The following is a 22,821-nucleotide window of genomic DNA, read 5'->3' as shown; positions in this document are numbered from 1 at the left end:
ATATTACTCAGAGGGGTGAAGTTCAGGTGTGACTTTCTTAGATTTGTCTCCCTCTACACTCTACAATAAACTACAGCTGTACAATGTAATTTATAAAAATGTATGTACATATTATGAAAGAACAAAGACCTTCAACTGTATTTGGTGCACTGTCATGCATTTGTAAGCCACAAAGACACACACACACACACACACACACACACACACACACACACCCAGAGAGAGAGAGAGAGAGAGAGAAAGAGAGAGAGAAACATAAAAATGTATATATATGTTTCCTTAAGGCCTATGGACATTTGCACTGGAGTTGAATAAAGATAATATACTACATGCCCACTGTACAGCAATAGAATCCACATTGTCACACTCTTCTCTATTATACAGGAGGAGGTATTGTTCAATTGGTTTATTTCACACATATCTTGATATATTTGAATTTGCTCTGACTAGGTAAAAGAGTTTACAATAACATCTACATGCTTCAAATAAAGTACATGTACAATTTGACCGAAAGATTGATCTGTATCTGGTCATCAGGGATATGAGTGAGGAGACTTTGTCTGGCTTCACAGAATCCCCGAAGGAGAGCCATTAAAGTAAAAAAATGATTGAAAAAAAAAAAACTCCTCCGCACACACAGATTTTTCTGTCTTATGTACAATATGCAATGGTGACCTGTGTTTAATAGGTTTCCTTTGCTGGTCAATAGTCTTGTGGAATAAAGAATAATGTTATTTGTATTTGCTGATCCCATAGAGGCTTACTAATGTATGACAAGGCCAATTAGTAAAAAGGTTGTTTACGTGTTCACTAACTCCCCCCCCCCCCAAAAAAAAAAAAAAAAGTTACTTCTCACATAATGTCATACTGATGATTCCAGCAAAAGCTACACTGGGTGACTGGTCCAGGAATTACACTTATATTCAGTTACTCTGAATGCTATCGAAGGCCTGCCATGCTGTGGATAAATGACCCAAACAATACATTGATACAAACCTAAGAGATAAACAGAACCACATACACTAAAGAACGGCATAGCCCAACAGGGGAGCAAGCTGTTTGTTCAAACTTTTCCTGGTGTGCGTCCATATGCACTGCAATTCAGTGATGATGTCCAAGTCTTCATGTGTAGTAATGCTCTATTGCTGAATAGTCAAAAGAAGATTCACACATAATCAGAAAACAAAATATGTGATACATGTATTTCCAATCAGTGCCGAGAGCAAAATGATGCTGAAATCTCCAGTTACGACCCCATATCCATTGCAAAAAAACATGAGGATGACGTAGATGCTCTCACACTAGAAACCGACTATGTGATCACATTATAAGATCAAAGCTCTCGTTCAGGCTTGACTACTGTTTACAGCATAGTTCATGGGAGTAAGCCAGTCACTGGCAGTCCCCAATGGCTACTTGCTACCAGCTTCTGCATCCGACTCCGATTCCGACGATGAAGATGATGAGGTCATCTCAAGGTCATCTTCCAGTTGTTCTGGAGGAGATTGTAAGTGCTCTGGCAGTTGCTCAATGGAGCACTGGAGATGTAGATAAACGAAGTGACAAAGAAGCCAGATTTCATTTGTTTATTATACTGTTTATCATTTGTTCATGCTACTCTTTTTTCCCACCCTTTGTGAAAACTATCACAAATCTCTGCTCTTAATAAGAACCAAATACCAACTTGCACAAAAACCAATGTCTTGAACAGATCTCATTTGAGAGTTCTGTTAAATGAAGCAAGCACATAATTCATACAAATTTCCATCCATCATTAAATGCACATGGTTTTAGGTTGTGGAATGGATAATACTCATAATGACATTGATGAAAATATATACATTTTCTCAAGACAAATTTATATAGCCTGCAGTGATGTGAAGTGTACAATGTTTGTACATTTGTTTGAAAAGAGATAGATGCATTGCCAAACTTCATAATTATCTGCAAGAAATAACATCTCTTCAAAGTGCAATGCAATACACTTCTATAATGCAGCAAGGTCTGTTTTGAGTTTATCACAATATTTAACAATAAAAACAAAATGTGATATCTTACAACTACAATCAATCATAGCTCTTCACATTCCAAGGCAAGCTCAGCTGTCTTTCAACTTGCACTGCGAGGTTAGATGAAACTAGAAACACTTGCATGATTGCATCAGTTTTTACTCCAAGACATACCTTCTTGACTTGCATTGCAACACCTTCAGGCAGATTTCTCTCAATGTATTCCAAAAAGACATCAGCCGTTGATCCTGTGAGATGTTTGAGCTATTCATGCAAGTATGACAAGGGGAAAAGAAAAACATTGTGTAACAAACAGATGTATACAAGCACATATGCTCCAAGATTATGTGGGGAAGGAACAAAAGTAATTTTCCTAAAGATAAAAGGTCATTCAAATAAGTTCTTGCTTCTATGAAACTCCGAATTGTTGAGTGACAGTAAGAGAGAAAACAACTACTGGAACATTGCAGGTATTGATTCCTATCTTGTTTAACCCGTTGAAGACAGTTTGATTTTGCTACAACACGCATTTCCCATAGACACTTGCCAGAGTATACTCGGGACTCGTCCTCTACGGGTTAAACGCACAGTCACAGTGGTGGCACTCCTTCTACTATCTATCAGAATACGGTTGCAGGTATAGCTTTTGGCATGGGAAAGGTCAGTCTGACATTTAAACTCTAACATCTGACAGTCAGTTATGAGTACCTGGCCCTCCAGTAATGTTTGATCCCCCCTCCCCTGCCTACTGAAGCTCCTAATCTAAATGAAAAAAAAAAATATTGAGGAAATCAAAGATGGCAGTATCACCTTTGATTTCATACTGCTATGCAGTCATCACATGGCCATTACAGGCTGCAGTGGGAATGTTTCTGCTTGAAACATCTAACGATACATGATAGAAGGCTTCCAATTTTGACTTGATCAATTCAGATGTTCACAGCAGGAGGCACTGCTAAACACACACACACAAAAATGATAAAGGGTAACCTTGTTATAATAAGCTGATTGGGACTATCAAATTTCCTCACTATATCAGTGATAAAAACAAAAGAATATAAAAAGAATGGGACCTGCAAAATCACTTTGTTATGCAATGTATCAGGTCTCTCCCTATATCTGACCTTGCTATAACGAGATTCCAACGTTGAAGTGATGCACATACTCCCTGATGTGGTCTTGTCCCCCAAGACTAACACTCAATATTTTGCAGGTAGAGAAATTACTCCGCCAAGAATAGCATAAGTCCTCACCCAACACTATAGCAACTTACCTTAATAACTCGATAGTATGTCCTCATCTCATACTGGACCCTGTGTTTCTTGTAGACGTGCCGTGACTTCAGCAGGGTCAACCTCTTGATGTGTCTGAATGGCTTGGTTCTGACAAAACAATGCAAAATGAAATAAGGCATGGTGGAGGAAAAAGAACACAATTGTAAATTTGCCCTAAAAGCTTTCTTAAAAAATATATCACTCAGGTGCAGGTAATCTAGCAAGGGCTTGTGCAAAACAAAAGGGAAACAAAATTATTTGCGCTCCATCGATTTTTGTAGCACCACATTAATAGTCTTTCTGCTAAGATGAGCACTGGTTTGGAAAAAAAAATTGCCAATCTTTAATTTGCAATTGAGAACCAAAGCGATGAATGAAGTGTTATCTCTTTTCACGGAAAATATAGAGATTTCTCAACTTGGAGAAGATAATTATTATAAAGCACACTACTGTTACAGAAGGCAATAACATCACATGTTGATATTGTTCATTTCATGACAACCAGTCTATTTGCATAACACCCAGAAGTAAAATTACAGCAAAACATACCATGTGTACAGTGTAACCCACTCCTTCTACAATCTGACGAAAGAATCCTATCAACATTGTAGTGCACCATAAATCATCAGAACAGATTCCATGCTTCTTATCATGAATATACCAGGTATTCTGTGAAATACCATTTACACGACATGCTATATACTGTGGCACTGGACATTACTCAATTGCTCCATGGCACTCACATCGACTCTATGGTTACGTCCAGCTCATCTGCTGCCATGCTGACATAGCGGCTATAGCTCTCCAGCACTGCATCATCATGACCTTTCACCCTCAGCTCAATCCACTTGTAGAGAGCATCATCAGCCATCTCCTCAGTTTTCTGTATCATATTCAATTACGTAAATGCCATGTCAAAGCAATCCAGGAGACATCTCTTTCCTCCCTAAAAAATGCACACATGCAAATCTACATCAATTTGCAAAGATGAACAAATATATTGATCTGCCAGCTACCAAGAAGCAACTGCATATCTGAACGAGTCATTGTGTGAAATAATATGGATATCATAATTATTTACAAGAATGATGTCTTCAAGTCCACTTATGTCAGAAAAGCTGGCACAATCATCTAGAGCAAAATTACCTCCACTGACCATTTCAAACTGGTCTCAAAGTATACAGACATAGGGTTGAGAAATTGATGTTTCAAAGCATTTTTTGTGTTGTTGTTGCAAATGTGTAGAGAAACTTGACACAACAAAAGCCAAGAAAAATAGGGAAAATATTCATTATCAACAGGCAATACACACACACCAAACATAAGACACACACATCAACAAGAGTACATAGATTTTGAAGATCATGATAAAAGCAAAGATGTTACTAATGGTCCGTACATGCAGGTATGTAACTTGTGAACCTTATGACTAAGAAATCTCACCTGAATTTCTGCACTTCCTGCTGAATTTGTGGCTGAGCTAAAGGGCAGACCATATCTAGTCTGACAGTGCCGCAATAGTGACGGTGTACCACACAATGTGCCTAAGATTAACAATCAAAACATAAATGTTTGCATGTTAACAATGCAGACTGACGGTAAAACTACTGCTTTTCCGATAATCTGACATGAAGCAAAACTGACATTGATTCTTTCCATCCATACTAAAACTACATTGATGAATCTTCTTTGGAACATGTGTTTGTGAAGAGCAAAATCACAGTGCTTAAATTTACTCAGTATCAAATACACAAAATTGCTCTCTAACAGCATAGTGTAAAATTCAAATGAAAAATGTTTCACTACCCCTACACTACTCACCTGCATTGTTGAATGTATGAGAGCTACTTGGTATGCATGCTGAAAATATTGATCTGAAAGAAATTGGTAAAGACAAGAAACTGGTAAAGGCAAGAAATCACTATGACATCACATTTTTTAGTTTGGATCACTGTAGCATTCTCTTTTCAAAAATTACACTGATCTAATGATTTCAGATACATCATTGTTAAACGCAAAATGATTTTCTTTGTGCAGTAAATATCCTAAAAAAGATAGCATTCCTTGGGTTCAGGGACCACAAAGGTTATAATGATTAAAAAAAATATAAATATATATATATATTGAAAGTTACATAATAGTATGCTAATTCTCATTTGCTTCAGTTCCTCTATATTGTCATTATGGTCTAACTCTGGCAATCAATCATGGAATTATAGCCATAATTATTGATGGATTCACATGAATACGACATATTTATGGCTTGCTACTTGCTAGCTACTCAGAACTCTTCATCTTCGTAGTAAAGAAACCCTGGCAATAGGACTGCCAAGACAACATAAAGCAAGCGCATATGTATATCTATGTATGCATGACTTCATGCCTTTGGATATCCTTTGCTTCGCTTCACTAAAAGCCACAACTTAAATAAAATTGAATTGAAACACTAAAAAACACACACAGACAGAGTAACATAAATTGCTAACCTTGAATGATGCAGTCTTGCTGTGGCATTCAGCAACTGCTCAGCATTGTTCTTGAACTGAAATTGAATGAATCACAACAAAAAGCTTGTCAATGGTCTAAAGATATGACATTAATAATCAACACATGACAATGATAATTAACATTCTAAATGCATTGGCAATAATTGTACTCTAGTCTAAATGATTATGTTCCAGCTGAAATATGACACAGAAAATGATGCATGCTGAACTGACCAATCCAAACCATCATTTGAATCGTCCAAGAACATTCTTTTTTAAAAGGCAATAATAATATTACAAAATTTGAAGGCCTCATCAGTGTATCCAACCAATTTGGTTCAAATTTAACTGAGTGTTTAAAAATAGTTTATATAAATCAAATTAGATCTAGATCTAGATCAAGAGTATTTTTCTGTGGTTTTGGTGCAATTTGGTTTTGAATTTTATCATCAGGGATATGTTCTGTGTAGACTATGGCCGCGTTCATGCGAATTTCGTAGCCAGAATCACAAACATGAATCATGATTCAAAACGGCGTTTCAAATCACGGTCTCAGTGGAAGAGCATTCATGCGGGCTTTCGCAATGCTGATTCTGGCTCTGCTCATCCTTTGCCATTGCGCAGCGCACTGCGCAGTTTCTGCAACTCGAGCCAGACCTCCTTATGCCAACTGATCAGTCAGTTATCATAGGCCTTTACGTTTTAATTTCAGTGAATACTTTCCAATACTAAGGTGTGGCATTCAGGCTCTGCCCACAGAAGGGAATAATCCTAATTCTTCGTCTCTCCAATCGTTTCCCTAGGTAGACACAGCGCTGCAGCCATTACTTTTATCAACTCAATCGGAGAGTAATTACATGTATTATTATATTAAACAGCTAACGTTAGATACTAGCATAGAATCGGTGTATGGGGTTGATGTAAACAAATAAGTGCAAGTATGGTACCGAAACACACGATTCATAAGACGTACACAAGCGCGCGAACAGAGCAAGAAGCTGTGGGATACCCCTCGAGACACGCATGCGCACAACGCACAATGACGTCATAGAATCATGATTGAAATCACGGTTGCGTTCATGCGGTTTCTGCGATCGTGATTCTGGCAGAATCATGATTCAAAACGCCCTATTTTCCGCGTTTCAGATCGGCGTTTTGAAACGCGTTTAAATGGAAAAATCGCATGAACGCAACGCAACTAAACACGTTTAGCGACTATACGTGTTTAGAAACGCAATTCTAGCTTCGCATGAACGCAGCCTATATCTGGTTTCATTGAATCCCCTCCTATACACGAATACAGACTGGGCATAACTAGACTCATCTAGACTCTAATGGAAGTCTTCTAGGACTAGGCTAGTACAGGGGAATCCCATTATAACGAGATCGTTGGTGGATTTTTCTCATTATATCCTGATTCTTAAACTTTAGCTTAAACTCCCAAGTTCATTGACCTTATCTGCCAAAATAAATCCTTCAAAAATTCATTAAAAATTCCCAGATCCCTAATTTTTACCAAAATCTATGGTCTGTTCCTTGTGTCATTATCGATTTTTGCAGCAAGTTTCATTGAAATCCATTCAACTTTTTGAGCTACTTTGCACACAGACAAACAAACAAAGAAACGGCGATTAAAACAAAACAAAATTCCTTGGCAATGTTGGCAGAGGCAATCAGGTCGAGACTAGACTGCAGACATCTAGACCTCTAACATTACTCTAGAGCTAGTCTCAGTAGATTTAGCCGACAATGAATATAGATCTACGCCTAACAGGGCGACATAACCCATGGGGCACTCGTGAAATAGGCCCCACCTCCACTGCAGGTGCGTACTTATTAAATACTACGGCGGCTTGCCTCAATGCCTGTTTAAATTATACTTGTGAATTCAGCCCCACCATGTGGCATTCAGTGGTACATAGGCATGGCGGTAGGGCTCTCTTCCACAATATCATACTCAGGAATGCAGCCCCACCAACGGCGGCGTTTACTCGTGATTGATACAGCGTCAGCGGCGGGGCCGATTTCCACAGCATAGCAAATATAGCATCTTTCGTCCTTCCTTTCCCCTTTTTTCCTTTGTTCTTTCTTTTCTTTCTCTTTATTATTCCCGTAAAGACTTTCTAATATCCCTCTTTCAATTTAACCATAACTACAACCTGGTTAACCCTAGCCCTAAACTAACCCTAAATCTAACCCTTGGCCTTACTCTAGACTCAACCTAGAGCCTAGAGGGCTAGGGCCTAGTGTGCTTGCTACCGCACGAATGCACGCGCACTGTGGTGGGTGGGGCTGATTTCTCGATTTTGCCACCCTTGGAAACTATGAAGTGTCAGAGTGACTGCTCGAAAGTACACTAGCGTCGCTGTATATTCTCTAAAGTATTGTAAATATGGACAAATCGTGATATCGGCAATCGGTCCCCTCTCGTTCTGCGTATGCGTCTCCACTATGCATGTGCAAAGTCTATGGAGGTTGAAAGAAGTACGTCCCCGGTCCGATCCCCGGGCCCGCGCCCGGCTATGACGAAATGAACGGCGGTGACCTATTTCGCGATAATGCCGTAAATATCGATCATTCTTCATTTAGAGTGCATTGCATTCTTTCCTCACATCCATCACCGCTTAGATATCTAGATAACCTACTCAGGTAAAAACACATTCGACATCGAATGATTGTAGTTGCATGTGCTCAGCTTACATGAAGGGCAATATATGGGACTGAAATCAGACATGCAATTACAAGTTAGCATGGTTAATTCTCAAGTTGTTACAGCCATAACTACGGCTACATTCGAACAAAACATAAAACATACAGTATGTTCAGTAATTCAGTTACTAAATACGGCTTACCAACCAAACCTTGGCCGAATAGGACCTATGAAACCTGCAAAGTCGAGCGATGTTTCGGACTACAGGAGCTGCCATGCTTAGACGAGCAACTTCAAACTTAGTAAGGTTTGTGTATCTGAATTTAGATATTGTATTCATTGAAAAGAATCTCAAAACATTTCGTAAAATTAAATAAAATTTATTCATTAATGTATAATTTTTCAATATTGTGGCATTCATAATTGTTTATACATAATTTTATAATCCAAACAAAATATTGTATGTGAACGAGCCTAGTAGGCAGTTTCTATGGTCACACATATAGGCGTCTTGTTCCAGGAGAGCTGCGAGAGCCTAAGAAATCTTCTTCTATAAACGCACCGTATAGGCTTTTTATACGCTGTCAACAACTAGGAGAGTACCAAAAACAGATCTGACGAAATGGTAATTATACATCTACCGTTTGCATTATCTTAAAGTGAACATTAAGGGGTTATACGATACTTAAAGTTGTCACGTAAACCGTCGATTGTTGTTACTGTCTCATCTCAGTGCAGCAGAAGGGAAGGCAGGCCGAAGCTGAGGCAGCATTACAAGTTGACCGAAAGATCGGTCTGTATCTGTCCGTCGGGGAATGTTCCGCGGAGACTGCATCTGGCTTCACGGATCCCCTCCGTATACAGACCGAAGTCAATGATGCCAGCTCCTGTGTGGCAGTAGCGCACAGATCAAACGTTACGATAAACCAAATTTCAGACAGCTTTTTTCTATTCAAACAAGTTTGACATGACATGACACATTATGCAGCAATATTTGGGGTTAATTTCTCACATTTTGCAACCGAAATACTCACATTAACGCGGTTATAATGCAGAGATTTTATCCATATCGCAACATCGCCGTTCGCTAGCTGTAGGTCGCCATTTTGAATCTGTTAACCAATCACATGCGAGGTACTTTATTAAGTAAAAAAAACACGTAGAAACTACCTCGCATGTGATTGGCTAATAGATTCATACTGTATGTTTGTGCAGTTTGAACGTGACGACGCGACGGGCTGGTTGATGTGTGTTTTGCGTTGAAAATTCGACCGAAATATTGGATTATTCATTAATCTGGTGAGTGTAGTCTATTCTTGAATAGTTGATTTAACTATTCAAGCTTAAATTTGCCGACCTAGGGCCGTGAATTAGACGCAATCGAGAAGGGTGAGGTACCTCACCCAATTTTCCATAGAGACAGTGGTTAAGAACATCCACACAGCAATGGGTACTACAACCTTCCGTCTGTCTACGGAGGACGGCGTTAATGGCAAAATACAAAAGAGTCCTCCGGACAGACGGATCTTTCTGTCTACATTACAAGCTACAAGTCAGTCCGGGAAACCCGCTCATGAGGACCGCCCCCGCGTACGAGGATGGTCCCTCCTCATGAGGACCTCCCCCCGCCTCATGAGGCCCCCCGGGGAACGCCTCATGAGGCCCCCCATTCACTTCTTATTCATCTCACATCTGACGTATAAATTGTCGCAACTTTGCACGGTGATTTTTTGTTACACACACATGTCCACTATCCATGATGAAAAGAAGAAAAAATCCTGTCTGTTTTTTTTTTTTTAAATCGAGTTTTAATCACCCGATGCAGAGCGCCCATCAAAACACGGGCGCCAGCGCGTTCGCACAATGCAAGACTGCCGCACCTAGCGGCCTGATCCGACTAAATATTTTCGATGCTTTTTTCTGCGGCTCTCACCTCTCCGCGCACGAATCAGCCTCGTGAAGCTGAAGTCTGACATCTTTTTACACAAATTCGTAACGAGAAAAATTAAATCAGTACTAACCTGATCTTGTCCATATATTCCAAATTACTATTCCACACCGATAGAGTAGGTGGGTAGATGACATACTCCAGTTTGTTAGCAAAATAATCACTTTGTAGGTATGACGAGTTCACTTTCTTCGTCAATTCCGCCCACGATTCCGCCGCCCGCTTACCGTTTGGGCGCTTTCTCTGGAATCATCCCGCGACGCGACGTACGTCGCATCACATCACGCATCCAGCACATACCAGTCTGGTACTTAGTATGTGCTGGATGCGTGATGTGATGCGACGTACGTCGCGTCGCGGGATGATTCCAGAAAAAGCGCCCAAACGGCGGAATCGTGGGCGGAATTGACGAAGAAAGTGAATTCGTCATACCTACAAAGTGATTATTTTGCTAACAAACTGGAGTATGTCATCTACCCACCTACTCTATCAGTGTGGAATAGTAATTTGGAATATATGGACAAGATCAGGTTAGTACTGATTTAATTTTTCTCGTTACGAATTTGTGTAAAAAGATGTCAGACTTCAGCTTCACGAGGCTGATTCGTGCGCGGAGAGGTGAGAGCCGCAGAAAAAAGCATCGAAAATATTTAGTCGGATCAGGCCGCTAGGTGCGGCAGTCTTGCATTGTGCGAACGCGCTGGCGCCCGTGTTTTGATGGGCGCTCTGCATCGGGTGATTAAAACTCGATTAAAAAAAAAAAAAAACAGACAGGATTTTTTCTTCTTTTCATCATGGATAGTGGACATGTGTGTGTAACAAAAAATCACCGTGCAAAGTTGCGACAATTTATACGTCAGATGTGAGATGAATAAGAAGTGAATGGGGGGGCCTCATGAGGCGGGGGGAGGTCCTCATGAGGAGGGACCATCCTCGTACGCGGGGGCGGTCCTCATGAGCGGGTTTCCCGGACTGAAGTACAGTATGATGGGGGAGGTCTGCCGCTGGCTGGCTGCGGCTGCGCCTGGCTAAAGCACCCGCTGCTCTGTGTAACTTTTGTTGCCCTTGTCTACGGTCAGGGCACATACGTCCCGTACGATAACATGATTTTGTGTGAAGTCTTCACCCTCATATGGATTTGATAGGCGTGAAGTCTTCACCCTCATAGTCATAATTTAAATTATAGAGTAGGAGGCAGATGTGCTACCGACTGAGCCAAATCATCACCCTTGTCATGAGTGATAGCAAATTCTATTACCAAACTGGAAAAGTGACACTGACACTCGACAGACTGTCAACGTGTCATTACTCAATCACACGCAACACCCATGTCGTAGAGAGTCTACTTTCTTTTATTTTAGTAATTTACCTAGACACATTTTGTCTATCTCGCCTCTCTCAGGCATTTCAATAATGTTTACCAAGTGACACTGACAGATTTGTTAGTTGGTATAGAAAATTAAATGCCATCAATTCTTTTCAGCTAATTTGCAAATCATCAATGTGGTGACAACATTTTTATTAATCAAATTAAATGGAGCAACTTTTAACATTTCATGACCGTCATATTTATTGTAATTTAGGACTAAAAAAGGCCATATTTGATAGAACCTTTTTCATCTACATGTAAGTAACCTGAAAATAGTGTAGAAATACACTCATCACTTTCTGTTGGTCAAGAGTAAACAGAGTTCAGGATTTCACAAAGAAATGAGCAAAATATATGCAACACCCATATTATATTCCTCGATTAAAAAAGTTCAAAGAAGTAACAACAATATGGTTACAGTATTTATGATCAAGATCTACTTGTGCTGATATTAACACTGCCAAGGGATTTAACAATATGCTCAGACTTTTCTGTGTTGCTCAATATCTAGATGAATCATATGATGTTGAATAGATTCTGTGCCCAGACTTTAGGAAGGTGGTTAAATTTTTGTTAATGGTTTTGATATGCAAGTTTTGATCATTTGTGTGCACCACATTGTGCACGTGTATGCCATCAGATATCCAGGAAGGAATGCACAAGGATATTTTCACACTGGTTCTTCTGTCAGTTAACAAAATTTAGAATAAAGTTGATTAAACTTCCTTTCTGCATTTAGACATTATTATTTTCATGGATTCCACCTCTTAAGTTTTATTAGATAAAGAATGTTAGGTGTCAAAACATTTTGCAGTATTTGTGGTCTTATGAAGACTGAAGCAGCACTTTCATGAAAGAAGATTCATATCTGCACTCAACAAGTTTATGTGCTTTCATAGTTCAACCAGATAGTAAGCTCACTTCAAATACTTGAATTAATATGTTTGAGTTTGTCTTGAATATACAACCATGTATGGAGTTAGAGACTCTCTTTGCCACTAAAAACAGTGGTCAGTGTGTTACACTGTCATTTGCTTGATTAGCAGAAACAAATGTGAAAAGAAGACCAGAAAGATATAAGGTGATGTGATCTAAATTTTTTGTCTTGCTGAAATATCACCTCAACGTCTTTTTTTCTTTTTCTTCATCTTTTTTAGGGAAGTAAAGGAACTACAATAAAAGAAGCACTGGCAAAATGGGTAAGTTCAGAGAAGGTCGGGCATTTAATAGTCCGCAATGTCCCTTGAGTATACGAGATGTACATAGTTTTGAGATCGATATACAGTGTACAGTTTATTTTCATTCATTCTAAGAGTAGCTCTAACTCTTCAGAAAATGTTCTAAATCAGTTGTGCTGTATTTGTATAAAGAGTTCTGCATAGACTGTAGTGTAGAACTTGAATGACCAGCCATACCAAGAATTTGCAAAATGACAACATTACAGTATATATAATTCTAGGTTTCATTATTGCATTATTGATTTTTGAAAAAAAAAAGGCATATTGTCTTTTATGTCATTGTCACCAAAATTCACATCATCAAAGTATCAAGTCTGTAGTTTATATTAGAGACCCTATTGTGTAAAAGTGATGCCCTTGTAAGAATGATCATAGTTCTGAACTCAGCACCATAATTGATATTCACAATATCTTGATGAAAATTGCTCCAACATAAGGGCTATTCTCCCAAAAAGTGTGCAAAACTGTGATTTTTGTGTCGCCAGCATGTTCATACAGTTAAAATTGATATTTTGTTCCTCAGAAATCCATTTTTTTTTAGTTAAATTCATCCGAGAGGTTAGACCTGTAAAATACATATCAATAAAGCTACTGGGACATCCAGGATAATATTGGAAATACGATCCGAAGTTTGATGTAACCCTAAATACCCCATGTCGCCAGACAAGGAAATGCTCATATAAAAAGTTGTTACTCGTTAACATATCATTCAAATCAAATCTTTTGTACCTCATTCCATTGCCCCTTGAGTGCCTGAGTGAAAAATGATATTACGTAACAACATGATGTTTTGATATTTGTCTAAGAGATCATTTATATCATGTCGCCAAATCACGGTCAGATACGTTACCCTTTTTCAGACTCTTGAGAGGAGATCAAAGAAATGCCACATGGCAATGTAATTTCATGTGTTAAACAAAGTCAACCTAACGCATACATGGAACCATGATTTAATCATTGATTTTCTTGTTATTAAAAAATGTACTGATCCGAAGCCGCGGAAGCCTAATGTTACGATGAGCTGAAATCAGATACGTTACTTAAACTTTGCTTCATTTAGAAAAAAAGTATGCTGTAAATAAAAACAAAGCTCAGATACTTTTGAATACTTAAAGAACAAGTTCACCTTCATAGACATGTGGGTTGAGTGAATGCAGCAATATTAGTAGAACACATCAATGAGAGTTTGAGCAAAATCGGACAATCCGTTAAAAAGTTATGAATTTGTGAAGTTTCTGCTCAGTCACGGCTGGATGAAAAGACTACTATATCATGTGATGTCACATGAGTACAACGATATAAAGAAAGAAGAAAGAAAATTCAACATATTTCCATTTTTTCGCATGACAAAAGAACACTCGACCTCTCTTTTTCAGAAGGCAGGGGGAATGATATTACCCTTAACATACATCAGTAGCAAGTTGAAGAAATGTGCACTTTATTCAGAATGAAAAGTTTTGTGAAATTCTCTTTTTATTTTCCTTATATAGTTGTACGCATGTGACATCATACACTGTAGAAGTCTTCTCTTCCAGCAGTGACTGCGCAGATACTTGAAATATTCATAACTTTTGAACGGATTGGTCAATTTTCCTCAAACTTTCACTGATGTGTTCTACTAATATTGCTGCATTCTCTAAATCCTTATGTATATGAAGGTGAACGTGTCCTTTAAGGTAATGATTATTCACACAACAGAAATTGTTTGAGAAAATGAATATTTTTGTAGATAATAGTGTGAGAACAGTAACAGCACATCAGATACGTTACCATCAAACATGTCAGATACGTTACCAATAAAATGTATCATGCAGCAAGGTTAACCGCGACACGCTTTTGCGCGCGGATTTAACCGGCTGACAACATGCTCTATATGACTTGCTAAGAGGACATATAGTTCTAAGAGGAATTAAAAGTTTATTTGATGAAAATCGGTTTTGAAATAGCAGATATATCCAAAATAAAGTCAAAGAAAGAGGTCCTAACAAAATGTGATGGCTCATCTGCTTTTATTTGGACATCTTTCTTGTGCTTTATTTTGGACATCTCTTTCATTTCAAAACTGATTTCATGAAATAAATACTTAATTCTTCTTAGAGTTGTATATGCTCTTAAGTATTTCGTATAAGTGAATTTTGATTATCTTGCAAAAAGTTAAAACGTAAATACTCATCTAAACCAGAACTGTACTATCCCTTAGAATTGTGGCATTTACAAAAAGGGCTGTCAGATATACGTTACAAATTCATTTTATTTCTGCTTTGTTGTGTTTGTGTGTGTGTGTGTGTGTTTTGTTTCACAATAACATAGAAGGACTTTATGGGCTGAAGTGTGGTACCCACCTTTTTTTTTTCAACTTCACAGCAAACGCAACAACATGAATGGTCTACCTTTGTTCATTATACACTGTAGTTTTGCATCTTATCTACATAAAATGGGCTTAATATTATTGTTAAAGTCACGAGCACTTCCTTCTTTGCAGGTTTATGTTCTGAAAATGACAATAGGATTTGATGTCTAACTTTTGCTCAGGTTTTTGAATCACATGCTTGAGTGATCGGGGTTTCATGTAAATCGGTAGTTTATTGTGTCAAATAATTTGTCAGATACGTTACCATCGTTTATTGGTTCTTGAGACCTAATCTACTACAGACAGGAACAAAGGAAAATTGAATTCATGTGCATCATTTGCATAAATGTGTCTAATTTCATTCTTACCGTCTTCCATGTATCATAATAACAACATTTTATAACTATATCAGAAAAGAAGTACTGTGGATTTGTGCCTGCTTCTCTCTCGTATTTCACGTACATCTCAAAGTTTTATTTAAGAGTTATCTAATCTATCTATGACGAGAACATTCTTTATGTTTAGAAGTGTGGTGTTTTAACAAAAATAATCATATTTTGATGTTCTTACAAGTTAAAATGAATATATTGGCATGATTGGTGTTGGGCTTAAGAGTGTATACTAATGGAATGTCTGATGTGTCAGACACGTTACCACACACCGTTCTTCTTTCGATCCAAAATGTATTTAATCTTGCAGAGATGTTACCTGGCATTTGCTATTTATGAGAAGTAAAATACTTGTTCATAAAGTTTCATACATAATCAATGAGATTATTGATATAATTCAAATGTAGGTAAAAAAGTTAGATTAGGGTAACATATTTTAAGCAGAAATATGTATATGTTCTTGATTTTTATTTAGCCTTCACTTTATAACTTAGGATCATTTTTATTACAGATAAGATCAAGGCTGACTCCAAAATGTTTTCATGATGTCTGTAGATGTTTAAGCTTGTAGGTTTACATAAGCATTGCCATTTTATAGGAAGAAATAAGACAAGCAACAGTTTTCTAAGATGCTACCTCTGGTAACGTATCTGATATTTGGTTTTAACATGCAAAAAAAAGATTCTACGTTTTAATAATGTTTCTAGAAAAAATATGGGCTCTCAAAAATCACCCATTGATTGTTTTGTATTCCTAAGGGATTGAAGTTTCTGAATTGTTAAAAAAATGAATGAAATCTCTGATGTTGAATTTTTGTCATTTGTACAATGTTAATTGCACACTATTTCGGAGAATGGCCCTCAAGCCAATTTTGAGTCAACCTATCATTCTGTATATAATATTTGATGCCAAAAGTGTTGTACAGTGATTCGCAAGCATGTCTTTCTGTTTCCTGTGCTGGAGTGATAAATCTTGCTTTGCTTTTGCTGGGCAAACAGGAGACAGGTATGAATGAGCAGCTGGAGGAGGGCCAGGCAAAGGTCAAGGCCTCTGATGCCAAGCAGGTCAAGCTGACCTTCCAGTATCCTCCTATTGACAAGATGGACGCCTCTCTCTCAACTCTGGTCAACTGCGAGTGAGTCACTGAAGACATGGTCTCTTTTAATTTTTGTTTTTGTCAATCTTTTATTTTTCCTTCTTTTTCATATAAACATTAATATACATATTAGTTAATTGCAAAAATAATACAAATTTCATTATAACAAATAATGCAATTAAAAAAAATTAATGCAAAATGAAGTAAAAGACACACACACACACACACACACACACACACACACACACACACAAACAGACATACTAATGTACATGCCATAGTCTATTGTCATTGTTCACCTGAAAGTATTTGCCTAAAAGCGAAGACTGTTTCTGTAAGTAGTATTAAAATATGTTTAATGAATGTAGGTTTAGTGTATTTCGAAAGTCTCTTTCGTTGATGTAGTAAAACATTAGTCTTAATCAGATGTTATGTCTTCCAAGTTTTTGTTTGTTTGTTTGTTTGTTTTTTAATGGATTAAACAGAATGTTTGTGGTGAGAATATTTTCATAGGATTACGGTAATGTAGTTCTTGTGTGCCTTAGAAACAGTCATAATAAACTTGTGTGCATTTTGAGGTATTTACTGCTATAATAATGTTGTTTCTTGATTTTCCTTTCAGACAACTGTCACTGTCAACAAATGTGATAGAGAAGATTGCAAACCTGAATGGTCTGAGTAAGTACACACAGTAGTTCCATAGCCTTGCCATGCATATTTTTCTATTTCCGTAAATTTTCATGTGTAGGTAGTACTTGGCAAACAGATTGGTCAAAATTATGAATTGAAATGAATATTCACATTTGGCTTGGCAGTACAGTGCATTCTCGTTACAATGAACACAGTGAAAACAAGATTCTTGCAGCTACCCATTAAAAATTCATCTCCCAAAATTGTCATGTGTATTTTTTTACATACTTTACGATTCAGCTATGACAACATTTTGATATAACTAAAGAAAACTACTGGTCTTTAGTATTTCTTTTTAACTGGAGTCGCCTGTGCAAAACTTCCACTGATTTTCTGTGCATTATACTAGAGAGCTTTAAACAACAACCAGTTACTCTGCAATAAAAACTCATAAATTTCTTATACAGGTACTGTACTATCATGATTCTGAATAAAACAGTAAAGTTTGATAAAGAGTCACCATCTGTTGCTTTTAATGTGTGTTTTCGTTTCATGTTTCTGTGGATATGTTTCTGCCCTCAAGGGTGCCAGAGGTAGTGCCAGAGGTATTATAATGCCCATTGGATAATGCAAATAAAGGATGTTACTCTCAAATTGGGATGCAAATGCATGAGTGTATTTGAATAAATGCTCTAAGTTACTTTACTTTCATCTATTTTCAGAGAACCTGAAAATTTTGTCACTAGGAAGGAATCTAATCAAGAATCTCAATGGCTTGGTAAGTGCTAAATTGCTGTGTAATATTTTTACTGTACTGTTTTTGGTTGGTCAGTGTTTATGTGCTTGGCTCAGTGGTGTTTCAATCTACATTTTCTATTTCCAAGTCATTCGGACATTAATTAATCATTTGAGACGTATGAGAGCACATTTGTTTCATTTGTGTCCTTAAAACATGAATTCATGCATTTCCCATACATATTGTATGGATCATTTTCTTTCTCATATGCGTGTTGTCTTTTTTTAATATCTTAGTCAAAGTGATTCATTTTACGTGTAGTTATGCTCAGGTGTGTATGGCTATTTGTGTTTGTTGATAACATACACTTTAACTATGTTATTCAACAAGAAAACATCGTCTTTAAACTCAGCCCTGGCTTTGCGATTGATACTTGTGACTTGCAATGTCTATCAACATGACCCCAGTTTAAATGTGTTACATTATGACAAACAAGTTCATTCATCTGGTGATTGATTGATTGTGTGTGTGTGTGTGTGTGAGTGAGTTTAATGTGATCCATTTCTGATGTATTCCCACAGGAAGCAGTGGCTGACACATTGGAGGAGCTCTGGATCTCATACAACAACATTGAAAAGCTGAAGGGGATTCAGGTGCTCAAGAAACTAAAGGTGAGGTCACAAGGATGCACACATGTCATTAGAAAAATCAGTTTTGACAAGCTTTTGGCAGCACAACCTTTTTGTGTTGTTGTTGTTGTTGATTGTCCACAAATATGCCATTTACAGATTTATAGTAAATGCATCCTTTCAAAGCAAATAATGACTTAGCCCAAGAATTACTAAACTGTTACGATCTGCTGTAAAGAGTACTAGTAGTGACAAAGTTAGCCACTGTCATGTGTGACAAATGTTAAGGTGGATTTGGGGGGACCTTTGACGAGCTGAAATGAATAACGGGACAAACACACAAAAACACCAAAGCAGTCTTGTTCTAGCATTGTAGTAATAATTCTGACACCTTGGCTCTATTTTAGAGAAACAAGCATTAGACAATGTGGTATTAGTGACGAAGTCAATCAACTTATATGTGTAAAGGTATGGATCAGAAAGAGATATGATTGATCATGTATGTAAATGATTGATATTCTCTTTTGCAGGAAAGATGCAGTAACAATACAGACTAGTCATTTGTCAAATTTGATGGAGAGTGCTGATGTTAGTGTATCAGCAGCTGAAGGTGATCGGTTCTGTGAGTTCCATAGTGCCAGTTTATCAGCAACGTCACTCACATTCCCTCTGTCTTTTCATCTTGTGGTGCCCTGCAGGTCCTGTATATGTCCAACAATTCTGTGAAAGAGTGGGCAGAGTTTGACAAGCTGCAGCAGCTGCCTTGCCTCGTTGAACTCGTTTTTGTTGGTCAGTATTTTGTTTTGTTGTTGCTGTTTTTATTAGCTGAGTCAAGGTTCAATCTTTCAATCCATAATTACTAACATTTTGAGAGGGCTTGCAGGTACACACTAAAAAAAAATATAAATACCCAGTTGAAACTTAAGTTATGTTAAAACACTGGTTACACTTCTTGATGGTGATGAAGCAATATGATTTTTACTGGACATTGCTTAATTTGTGCGCAATCATTATACAAGGATTTCATGAGCAAAATAAAAATATCTCAGTAACAAAACAGATGAAGAGCAGTTCTCTGGAGCAATAGTGGAAATTTAAACAGCATGCCGATTAGAAGGTTCATAGCCTATAATCTAGGTGGAGGATGCAGCAATTGTTTTTGCTGTTGCGCTCTTAATAAATGTCTGATGCGGCGAGACTACAAACAGTGGAAGCATCCACTGCTTATATCCACTCATCTTCCTTTAGTCATTGTTTTCTCATTATCGACTATGAATTGTTGGCAGTTTTCATACAAAAAACGGCCACCAATTCATAGTCGATAATAAGAAAACAACTAAGGCAATATGAGTGGATATTGGCGGGGGATGCTTTGTGCACATCCACTGTTCATAGTCTCGCTGTATCAGACATATCGCTTAGCAAAGGCAATAATCTCGCTGCATCAGATGTTTTACATAATGGCAAAAACAGCTGCATCCTCCGCCTAGATTATAGGCTAGAGGGTTCATACAGCTCACCAGATTACATTGTGACGTTATACAAAGTCATTGCCGTGTTGTATTAGATAGATTTAAAAGAAAAACACAATTTAGGTCATCTCTGACCCTGCTGTTAGTCCAAATGAATTTCTCTTGGGGATTACCTGACCCTGTAAACAAGCCTTTGTAAAGTAGGCTTTTTGATTACATTCATTTACCCCACATTCTATTGGGGCTATCAACAGTTGTCCTTTGTATGACCCTGTGACCTGTCATGCAAAGCATGCCCTTTGACCCTTTTGGCACCAATGCTAAGGTCTCGTGTCTTTCCAGATCTATTTCCAGCATCCATCACTTTCATGAGTGCAAGCCATCAATGTCTGCTTCTCCAGAGACATTTGACCAGAGTTTGCTCGGGGTTTCTCAAGTCTTGTATGCTCACTGCTTTCATCTTATAGATATCTTCCAATAGGTGTTCATGCAGGGATGCTTCACACGTAGGTCCCATTTCATAAAAGATGTTAGGATGGCAACTCTTTCTGGAAAAGCAACTTCCCATAGCGAAAGCCAATCATAAAGCTGGATTTGTGTCATTACCTGCATGACAATTGCCATTCCAGCAAGAGTTGCTAACATATACACTTTTTATGAAATTGGACCCCATGTTCAGACGCTGGCAGTCTGTATTTCTTTGTGCTTGTGTTTGAATGTATCACCAATATGTATTCCGCAAAGGATATTTCTGAACAGTACATCTTGTGTTGGTCTTCACAGGCAACCCTCTGGAGGAGAAGCACTCAGCAGAAGGAGACTTCAGGGATCAGGTCACCAAGAGGTTACCAGGACTCAAGAAGCTAGATGGTCAGTTTTTTCTTGGTTTTGTTCTTATTTTCCCCCTTTCATATATTTTCTGTGCCACTTTCTGATTTTCTTAATATCTTGATATGTACCACTGTATATTTTGTGAGGTTTTTTGATTTTCGCAAATTTTCGAGATGGGTGCTATTCGCAAATGTAAAAACGCGTGAAAAACGTCAACTCTGATCTCATCATGGATGTGACATGCAAGCATACATTTCTCCATTCAGTGCTGTACTCTGCAATTGCAAATTCAACCACTAGCGAAATTGTCGTGAAGTCCTGATTCGCGAAAAATTAGACTCGCTACAAATATGGCGTATACAGTGCCCTATCTTCAATTTTGCTGTGTATTTGGCTCAGCCAGAACAGTGGAAATAGATGATTGAAAGTATTTAGTAGGCAGGAAATACTGAAACAAAGAAGGTGGTAAATGCCACTTGATATATGCATGAGTACCTCCTACGTTGTTCGAAGTCCTAACTCCCAAGCCTTTTTGGGCTGTCACATCTACAAAATAATAATTCATTTTCTGACCAATTCATTTTCAGAGGAGTTCCCTTTGTTCATAATCTAATGAGTATTCAAAGTGTGGGACCAGAAATTACATAGCAGTCAAGATCAGAAAGGAAGATGTTTCCCAATATTTAAACTGCTGTATGTGTTTTTTTGTAATATTCTTGTTTTGATTCAGTGCTGCTACTCACTACTGCTGGATATTTCCTACCACCAAAAGCTTCATTTTTCTACTGTTTTTCTGTGTAGGTGTGACTGTTATCAAGCAAGATGAGGAGGAAGAAGAGGACTAGATCCAGCAGTGGTTGACTGTCAAAAGAAAAAAGACAAAAACCATCCTGAACTGATTTTGATAAAACCGTTGAGTGTCTCCCTCCGGGAATCTTCGTTGCCCAAACTCTCAAGTCTCTCTGTAGTGCCACGGAAAGTGGCGCCTCTGTTGGCCCAATGTATGCCGATGCCACGCACCCATCGTTGCAGATGCCACCATGACCTCACGCCCTGAAGTGCCTCCCGTCCTGTTTTCGATGTGGATGTTGCGTTGGTTAGTGGATCCTCAAGGAGTACCACCGGCAATGATGTACGTCCGCATGCCGTACGAGTTGCTGAGAATCACGTCCTCTTCAGTACTCCCTTTGATGACACCACAATCTGTCCTGCTTTTGCCATTCCACATTCACGTGGCATTGTTTCTTTGTACTCTGCTTGTTGTTCTTTAAAGCCAGCGTTTGGTTGTCTTTGACGAGAAGAGCTTTTACAAGTATTTTTTTTCTCATTCCATTTCTTTTACCAGTCAGATTAATGTCTACACTAGGCCCTCATGCTAAGTAAGTGAGATACCTCTCAGGAATAGGTACACATATCCACAAAGTTTGCATGAACGCAGTGAGAACAATTGTTTATCAATGAAAGTGTTAGATGCCGACTTTATTGTGTAGGTCTGGTATTAGATAACATGTGGCTCATGAAATAGTGTGCATTATGTTCCATCCATCTTCACGCTACATTAAAAAGACATTTTCCAGTTTCTTTCTCACCCAACCACCCATCCCCCGAATCCCTGGCAGGATATTTAGAATAATAAGCTGTGATTTCCACTCTAATTGTCAGTGAACCTCTGTCTCCGAGGTCAGTTATAGCTCCTCATTTTGCATCATATACC

At 38.1% G+C, this 22,821-nt stretch overlaps 2 protein-coding genes across 2 annotated transcripts; one reads left to right on the top strand and one right to left on the bottom strand.

Annotated features, from left to right (window-relative positions):
* Nucleotides 1–1,376: 1,376 nt before the first annotated feature.
* LOC139735533 (small ribosomal subunit protein uS10m-like) lies at nt 1,377–8,696 on the bottom strand. The gene is made up of 8 exons (XM_071646289.1): nt 8,622–8,696; nt 5,770–5,825; nt 5,105–5,157; nt 4,727–4,827; nt 4,027–4,166; nt 3,283–3,391; nt 2,184–2,273; nt 1,377–1,538 (listed from the first exon to the last, which is right to left on the bottom strand). The coding sequence occupies exons 1-8, from the start codon at nt 8,694–8,696 to the stop codon at nt 1,413–1,415; spliced, it is 750 nt and encodes a 249-aa protein (XP_071502390.1). The 3' UTR covers nt 1,377–1,412.
* A 247-nt stretch (nt 8,697–8,943) lies between these two features.
* On the top strand, nt 8,944–22,001 carry LOC139735537 (dynein axonemal light chain 1-like). Its single transcript, XM_071646293.1, has 9 exons — nt 8,944–9,044; nt 12,894–12,935; nt 16,712–16,848; nt 17,432–17,487; nt 18,162–18,217; nt 18,757–18,846; nt 19,503–19,593; nt 21,060–21,146; nt 21,909–22,001. Exons 1-9 carry the CDS (start codon nt 9,042–9,044, stop codon nt 21,950–21,952), a joined length of 606 nt encoding a protein of 201 aa, XP_071502394.1. The 5' UTR covers nt 8,944–9,041; the 3' UTR covers nt 21,953–22,001.
* The last annotated feature ends 820 nt before the right edge of the window (nt 22,002–22,821 follow it).

Source organism: Diadema antillarum, unplaced genomic scaffold, assembly GCF_040938485.1.
Source record: "Diadema antillarum isolate AM-2024a unplaced genomic scaffold, OU_Dant_1.0 seq00000584_RagTag, whole genome shotgun sequence".
NCBI lineage: Eukaryota > Metazoa > Echinodermata > Echinoidea > Diadematoida > Diadematidae > Diadema > Diadema antillarum.
This window is presented reverse-complemented; position numbering and strand designations above follow the sequence as displayed.

What these genes read in the sequence shown, in the direction of transcription:
- LOC139735537 (XM_071646293.1), top strand. An exon ending in AAGAAGCACTGGCAAAATGG is followed by an intron (nt 12,936 to 16,711) that starts GTAAGTTCAGAG and finishes CTGGGCAAACAG; the next exon opens with GAGACAGGTATGAATGAGCA. An exon ending in TGCAAACCTGAATGGTCTGA is followed by an intron (nt 17,488 to 18,161) that starts GTAAGTACACAC and finishes ATCTATTTTCAG; the next exon opens with AGAACCTGAAAATTTTGTCA.
- LOC139735533 (XM_071646289.1), bottom strand. Translation starts at nt 8,696, where the DNA reads ATGGCAGCTCCTGTAGTCCGAAACATCGCTCGACTTTGCAGGTTTCAT. An exon ending in TCATACATTCAACAATGCAG is followed by an intron (nt 4,828 to 5,104) that starts GTGAGTAGTGTA and finishes TGTTAATCTTAG; the next exon opens with GCACATTGTGTGGTACACCG. An exon ending in GACGTAACCATAGAGTCGAT is followed by an intron (nt 3,392 to 4,026) that starts GTGAGTGCCATG and finishes TTGTTTTGTCAG; the next exon opens with AACCAAGCCATTCAGACACA.